At 28.6% G+C, this 8,885-nt stretch overlaps 1 protein-coding gene across 1 annotated transcript; it reads left to right on the top strand.

The window, feature by feature from the left end:
- Positions 1–2,308: 2,308 nt before the first annotated feature.
- On the top strand, positions 2,309–8,591 carry LOC114273263 (3-ketoacyl-CoA synthase 15). Its single transcript, XM_028215031.2, has 3 exons — positions 2,309–2,728; positions 6,602–7,186; positions 8,046–8,591. The coding sequence occupies exons 1-3, from the start codon at positions 2,309–2,311 to the stop codon at positions 8,589–8,591; spliced, it is 1,551 nt and encodes a 516-aa protein (XP_028070832.2).
- The last annotated feature ends 294 nt before the right edge of the window (positions 8,592–8,885 follow it).

The following is an 8,885-nucleotide window of genomic DNA, read 5'->3' as shown; positions in this document are numbered from 1 at the left end:
CCCATCTATCGACCTTCTCCACTAATCATATAATAGGAAATACCATGTGTCTATATTCCGGCATTACTCAATAATTACCCTTGATTAAGAGTTTCAAACCATCTCCAATGTTTATCATCGAGTGTGTATAGCAGCATTTTTCTAAAAGGAATAAAAGAATGATGAGGGAAAATATGACTGGAAGCGAAATTAAGAAAGTCGTTTAAAATGGTATGGACATGTGAAATGCTACATGCATAAGTAAGATAAATTAATGGGTTAAATTCATTTTATCCTCTTGTGGTTTGGGGTTAGAATATTTTACATAATCAGAAAGTCCCCATGTGATTTTGGAGTGAAGTGTCACTGTTAAGTTTTACATCCAAACTAATGGAATATATATCACACACGCCATTATTGAGAATGGATTTAATTTTCTGAAAAAAAATTAAGTGAAATTAATACAACAAAAAGACTACTTTACCCCAATTTTCTCTCAACCTAAAATTAGATTAATATTTTAATAAAAAAAATAATATATAATTAAAGATTGATCTAAAACATAAAATATAATTAAATAAAAATAAATAAAAAATAATAATTAAAAATTGATCTAAAATATGATTAAATTAAAATTAAATTAACATGTTGAAAAAACTAATTAATAATTAACAATTTAGAATTATTTGTGACATAAAATATAATTAAATTAAAATTAGACTAAAAAATAAGAAATTACAATAAATAATTAAATATTTAGGATTAACCGTAATCTAAAATATAATTAAATTAAAATTAGAATAAAAACTGAAGAATTACAATAAATAATTTAAAAAGTTTAAGTATTATAATTTAATTGAAGTAATGTCAAACATTATAAATTATGTGTATAAGAGAGGAGAGATAAAGAAAATGATAAAAAAAAAAAATTAAAAAAAAAGTATAAGATTTGAATGTATTATAGTCTTTTCATATTTATAATTAACAGTGCTAATGGTTATGTTTTGATTCAAAATCACATGAAAATTTTCTGATTATATTTGAATAATAAAACGTAAAGTACTTTTACCACAAACCACAATAGGGTTAAATGAATTTTAACCTCAATCAATTAATGCACCTAATTTAGTTGGGAATATAGGAAAAGAAATGATTACATGATTGCTTTATAGCTGATGAGGATGTATGCAACTTCAAATAATTGGAAGCAGTGCTTATGCTTGTTGAAAAAATTGAGTTGCGTCATGCAATTATAGAAAAGATGTTGAATGTAACCCGCCCTCATTTTTTACTTGGACTCTGTAATTTGATGGATTACTTGGACTCTTAAATTGTTGACCCAATTCTCCGTTGACATCGTTTTTTTCTCTTCAAATGTCTTTATAAACATGCTAATCCAATGTGATATGTAAAGATGATTATTGTACCATAACTCATCATATAACTTTTGTTTTGCACCTTCTATGAACTTAAATGAAGAACATATGTAATTTCAACGTTCAAGAAATAATAATAAAGAAGACCACATTAAGCATGACTCTCTCTCTCTCTCTCTCGCAAGGGCACAAGTTGTGTGGGGCTACAAACCAGCTGCTCAAGTACACTCATGCACAAAAAGCCTTTATTCTGTTACCTATGATCAGGACGGACCCTGAGGACAAGCAAGAGAGGCCTGTGCCTTGAGTTCTTAAATTTGGACTGAAAATAAGGACCCTCAAATATAATTTTGTGTTTTAGATATATATATATATATATATATATAAACTTAAATACTATAGGCCTAATTAAACATGGGCTAAAAAAAAAAGAAACAAAACTATTTGTAATGATTACTTCCTATCTTAATATATAAAAGTAAATTTTTATTTATAATTTTAATGATTATATGTGCAAATAAATTTTTTTATGAGTACAAACAAATAAAAAAATTGTAACTTATCACTTTATTTATGAATTTTTTTTTTCAATATAAGAGGGCCCCATTTCTAAAGTTTTTCTTGAGCCTCCTAAATCTCAAGGCCGGCCCAGATTATGATAAACGTCACCTTTCGCATTAATTTACTAATATTTTCTATCAATATATTAAGCATCAGCTGCACCTCATCCCACTCCCCATGCATTCAACTACTAGTATTCATGTTGATTGTTGCTAACTAAAACCATGTTTCTCTTTTTACACAAATGTATGTATATATTTCCTTAATTTCCTCGAACCATTTTTGCTCATCATCTTGATGATGATGATCATCAACTAATTATTCAGATTATTTCTAATCCATCCTATATATATATATATATATATCAACTTATTAAACTTTGTTCTTCCTCCATGGATAGTCATAATCATAAGGCGGAGATTCTATCAACTGAGATCGTGAAGTGGGGGATCGAGGATTCAGGGCCCTATTCTGGATCCATGAGCTTCTCTGTGAGGGTCCGGCATGGCTTGGCTGACTTCCTCAATTCTGTGAATCTGAAAAATGTGAAGCTCGGTTATAGTTACCTTATGAGCCATGGCTTTTATTTTCTAGTCATTGCACCACTTGCCGCCCTCATTCTCAGTGCTCAAATAGGGAAACTAACATGGGAAGATCATTTCTTCTCCTTGAAATTGCACCTCACAAACGCTCTTTTTCTCTCCTCTACCGGACTCTTTTTAGCCTTAATTCTATATATTTATCTTCATTTGATGCCACCATCTACTTATTTACTTGATTTTGCTTGTTTTCGCCCACCAACTGAACTCAAGGTACGTCAAATTATTTAAAATCATCCTTATCTTTGCCTATTAATTAATTAATTTGTTTGTTCATGGGTAGTTGTTCCTGTTAAATTCGACGCCTGCAATATGAATGCAAATCCTCTATCCCCTTATGGTGCCCCCTTCTATGCCCCATTAATCCTATCGTTCTATGATGATGACATGAATAACAATATCAATTTCCAATATTAGGTTGTCATTATCTATAATTATAACTACAAATGAACTAAGTTATTCATGAATAGCTCAAGCTCGGTTGTTTGAGCTTGGTTCGTTTAAATCAACGAGCTTGAACTCGATTTTTAGATTTGCTTATTAATCGAGCCAAGGTTGAACAGACCCAAGCTCGGCTCAATAAGGCTCGTGAACATAAATAAATTAAATTAATATTTATTTTTCATAATATACCAAATACGTTTTTATTAATTTCTTTTATTTTTTATTTGTGTTTGGTATTTATGTAAATTTATATATTTGATCGATAAAATTTATTATTAATATAAGCATTCTTGTATATTTTTCTCATAGTGTTTTTTTGGAAGAGTTCAAGCTCGAAATCAGGTCGTTCATGTGTAACTGAGTTGGCTCAAGCCAACTTTGAGTTTCTCAATTTTTTAACTAGCCAAGCTCCAACTTGACTAATTCTTGATAAACAAGCTTGAACATTTAAAAATTCAGTTCCGCTTGGCTTGTTTGTAACTCAATCTATAATAGGTAATAAAACTAAAAAAATGGCAATCTGATTTAGGTAAGAATCCTTTCTAAATATATAATATTCCATTAAAAAAAAAACAAAAAAATCCTAAATAAAATTCACTCTTTAATTGTGAAATTGATACGGTATTATCATAAATTCATTAGTGAATTAGATTGTTCTATTTACTTTTCATATTGAAATTGTTCTAAACATCTACAGAATGATAATATATGCTTATTTTATGTCATTTTGCACATCAATCATATGCTTGACGAGCCATGTTTTTTTTTTTTTTTTTTATTTTAATCTTGCAAGATTTTTTCTCAAGTTTCACATTTGATAAAAACTCCTGTATTATATTTCCTTCTCAAAAAAAAAAAAAAAATGAAATAAAAAATTGAAGAAGAAGAAGAAGAAGAAGAAGAAGATTAATCAGAAAGTTATGAGTTAAATTGTGCATGCAATTAGATATAAGGCTTGGAGTAAACCAATTAAGTTGTGCACACCTGGAACACGAAAATTCATATCACACCAAAAATTCATATTATCAAAATGCCAAAAAATCCAATACACAACATTATCAAAATAAAAATAAAAATAAAACATTAGATCATAGAAAAGGGAACTTCAAAAAAATTCTTTTTATTTATATACAAGTGAGGTTCAACATTTTATTTTAGTACAACAAAAAAGAGAATGAAAAGAAAACTCAAAAATAAATAAATAAAACATTCATCTGTAGAAAAACCAAGGGTGAACTATTACATAAAAAGATCAATTTATTAAAATTGTCAACGTTGCAATAATTTATTAAAGAGAATAAATTTTTACTTAGGAAAAAAATTTAGTTTTTATTTTTTAATTGAGCTTTATATTAAAAAAGAACTGTTAATTTATTAGGATTGCCTTTTGTTTAGTTTTGTTACATATTATAGATAGTGGTGAAGTACTAATAAATCTCAAAATATGATTTTGTGAACTGTTTAGTTTTTATTTTTTATTTTCCTTATGAACATAAATGTTTTATTAAAGTGAAAATTATATAAAATGATGGTTACTTACTCGTTTGGGTTTCATTTTTTAGAGACAAAAGTGAGTTTCTCTAAATATGAAATTACACATTTGGGTAATCCGCTCTATAGTGGTTTTGGATTTTCCCTCATTCTGGAACAAATCCCACATTACGAACAATAATATAACATTTTAATGTAATACTCCAAAAAAATTATTTATTGTACTTTTTCCAAACGTAATAATGTAACACTCTAAAAAAATTTATTAGTGTACTTTTACCAAACGTGAAACTCTAATGTAACACAAAAAAAAAAAAAAAAAAAAAAAAAAAAACCTCCATAGTGTATGTTTCCTAAACGTAACACTCTAATCCAATACACAAAAAAACTTTTTTGTGTATTTTTCGCAAACGTAATACTCCAATCAATGTAATCTTAAATGTAATACTCTAATATCACACACATAAAAATCCTAAAAAAATCTCCTTAGTGCACTTTTTGTATACGTAACGCTCACAATCTGAAATTATACATTTGCCCGAAGGTTACTAAGGAATTTTTGTACTCATTTTGGAATGGTTTGAAAAATCTCGCATCTTTTTTTTTTTTTTTTTTGAGTGTTGCGTTTGGAAAAAGTACACTAAAGAGTTTTTTTGTGTGTTACATTGGAATGTTACACAAAAGAATTTTTTTAGAGTGTTATATTAGAGTATTACGTTCGAAAAAAATGCACTAAGGAATTTTTTTGGAGTGTTACGTTTGAGCGCTATATTGGAGTGTTACTGCTTGAAATTATACATTTGATCAAAACTTACAAAGGAATTTTTATACTCCTTTTGAAATGTTTGAAGAATCACACATTCTTTTGAAATGTTTGAAGAATCTCATATTTCAATCCATTTTTGTACTCCTTTTAAAATGTTTAAAAAATCATACATTTCAAGTCATTCTAAATAAAAATAAAAATTAAATAAAAAACTATCTCAAATTTGATTCTCATAGGCTGTATATTTTAAATTTCTAGCACCAAAAAAAATAATAATAATAACAACAAAAATAACAAAACAAAAAAACAAAAACAAAACAAAAAAAAAGTGAAATATAATAGAAATATAGGTATAATTGTAAATCTAATTTTCAAATAATATATTAAATTTACATTTTCAAAATCAATCGAACTAATTAATCTATAAAAAAATATTTAAAACTAAATAAATTATAATTTCTCAAGGTGACATTTATAAGTAAAGTTTCCAATGACTATATATCTCATATTAATATTGTTATTCATATCGTCATCATAGACCAACAGAATTAATGGGGTGTAGAAAGGGGCACCATAAGGAGATAGAGGATATGCATTCCTACATATATTCCTTTAATTTGCAAATTACATACTTCCAGTTGATTACTTGTTTTTCATTAATTTGTTCTTGAATGCAACGCAATACAATTCGTATATATAATTTCAAGATATGAAATTATTTACAATATTTGTAATATTTTCTTAGGTGATAGATTGCTGCTTGGATCAATTATATTGAACTGATCGACTATAAAGTCATATATATTTTTTGTTTGATTTTTTAAGATAAATTACACTTTGTCTCCCTTTATATTTAGTTACTTTTCACTTTGGCTCCTAAATTTTATTTTATTTTTTTTTACTTTAACCCTTCATGTTTCGATTTTTTTCAATTTACTCTTAAAGCTAATTTATATTCAAATTTAGACAGAAAATGCCATGATAACTATCATATAATATAAAATATATTATTATATTGGGATTTGAGTTTGTGTCAAATGTATGAGTTATATATAATAAAATAAATTTATGTCATGTGACTGCGAATGTGCTTTTTTCTTTTTCTTTTTTGGGTTAAATTTATAATAGAAATTAGCCTTAGAAGTAAATTGGGAAAAAATTAAAACATGAAGGCCAAAGTAGAAAAAATTAAACTTCTGAGGTCAAAGTGAGAAAATGACCAAATATAGAAGGGACAAAATGTAATTTATCCGATTTTTTATTGGATTGTTGTTGCATGATAGACATTATTATTATCATAATTTCTTAGAATTTTAATTTGTACAACCGCAAAGTGATACTAGACTAGTCAGCCTTTTAAATTTTAATTCAATAATAATACCCAGATCTCAAAGGAAGAGTATATGGTTTTGGCTAGAAAATCTGGCAAATTTGATGAAACAGCTATTGAATTTCAGCAGAGAGCCCTTGAGAATTCTGGGATAGGAGATGAGACCTACTTGCCAAGAGTAATATTCCATCCTGATTATAAAATTAATCTAAAGGATGGGCGAGAAGAGGCAGCAATGGTGATGTTTGGGGCTGTGGATGATGTCCTTGCTAGCACTAGAATCCAAACAAAGGATATCAGAATCCTGGTTGTGAATTGTAGTATTCTAAACACAACTCCATCATTGTCAGCAATGATAATAAACCACTACAAGCTTAGGCATAATGTAAATAGCTTCAACCTTGGTGGGATGGGTTGTGCTGCTGGGATTGTAGCCATTGATTTAGCAAGAGACCTTTTAAGTGCATATCCAGCCTCATACGCATTGGTAGTGAGCACAGAAGTTGTAACATTTTCTTGGTACACTGGCAATGACCTTGACATGCTTCTTCCTAATTGTTTCTTTCGAATGGGGGCTGCCGCCATGTTGCTCTCCAATCATCTCCTCGATAGATTGCGTGCCAAGTATGAGCTCAAACAGGTACACTAATTGTATAACTGTCTTAGTTTCCGTACACCATATGAACGCTAATACGGTTATAGAGTATAACGGCTATAGCGAAATAGTTGTGACAATTGAAATAATGAATTCCTTTTTCCTTTGCACAATTCCGTGATAACATATTGATACTTGCATTTTTATTTGAAAATCACATTTTTTGATATTTAAAACTTTTTTTGTGGGATTTAGTATATTTTTTAAAACATGACCAATATACGTACTAAATTTTATTATATTTTTAAGTTTCTATAATGGGAGTTTTGATATATTTTTCTTTAACTTTGTTGAATTCAAGTGTCATATGCACTACTTTATTGTTATTAATATTTATAATTTATAATATTGTGTTTTAAATTTGCAAGTTACATATGTTTAATACATAAATTTGAATATCATGCTTTTATTTTATTTTACACACTAAAATCATATGATTTATATAAGGAACACAAAATACAACTAAATATAAAATTTATATTCAATATTTAGTGTTGGTGAATAAACAAAAATTGAACCTAAAAGAGGGGAGAATGAGAAAAAAAAACTAGTTTTTAAATATGGTAGACGCGATCATCACTGTTACTTAACGGTGGTGTCAATTACACTTATGAAATTCAATCCCACCATTATAGAAGCCAAAACGATGTTATGTTGTGGCTCATTTTTCAAACTGTGTATGAAAGTTTGTCACTATGTATCTAGTTCAATTCAATATCAATAAAAGTTTTTGATGATGTAATATATATAAACTAATTGAGCTTAATTACATTACGTTACATTAAAATTTACATTTACATATGAAAAATTAATATATTGTTGATTGTGTTGCATGAGCATGTAGCTAGTTCGCACACACAAAGGCATGGACAATAGAAGCTTCAAAAGTGTACATCTAAAGGAAGATGGTAAGGGGAAGAAAGGTCTGTCGGTAAGCAAAGATTTGATTGAGGTGGGAGGACATGCTCTCGAAGCTAATATAACCACCCTCGGCCCGTTGGTTCTCCCAATTTTTGAGCAAGTCCATTTCTTCACCCCTTTACTCTTTAATAACAAGTCTTCTAAGCCTTACATTCCCAACTATAAGCTTGCGTTTGAGCATGTTTGTATAATGGCAACAAGTAAGAAAGCCATTGGTGAGATACAAAAGAACTTAGAGCTTACAGAAGAGTACATGGAGGCTTCAAAGACAACTCTAGAACGATTTGGGAATACCTCGAGTAGTAGTGTCTGGTATGAGTTGGCTTACTTAGAGGCGAATGCAAAGATCAAGAGAGGTGATCGAATTTGTCAAATCACTTTTGGATCAGGTTTCAACTGTAACAGTGTTGTTTGGAAGGCTCTTAGGAGTGTCTCAAGTCCAAAGAGAAGCCCATGGATTGAGGACTAAATGTAAGTAGGTAAGATATATGAAAGAAATAGCAAAGCCAGAACATATACACAATATTATATTTCTTTAATGTAATGTACTAGATTAGCGAACTGTAACATCCCAAAATAACACCCCACATCATGATACTCAAAGGAAAATAGACACTTAAATAATATTAACCTTCCACTAATATCTTTTTACTGTACAAAAAATGACATATACATGTATACATTCATAAATCTTAGATCTTGAATCTATAGCATATGACATGTATGAGTGAACCGGAATAAAAGAAAGTACAAATAAGTTAAC

This window comes from Camellia sinensis, chromosome 3 (assembly GCF_055761805.1).
Source record: "Camellia sinensis isolate YWXY chromosome 3, ASM5576180v1, whole genome shotgun sequence".
Classification (NCBI taxonomy): Eukaryota; Viridiplantae; Streptophyta; class Magnoliopsida; order Ericales; family Theaceae; genus Camellia; species Camellia sinensis.
Note: the sequence above shows the minus strand (reverse complement) of the source record. Positions and strands in the feature narration are given on the sequence as shown.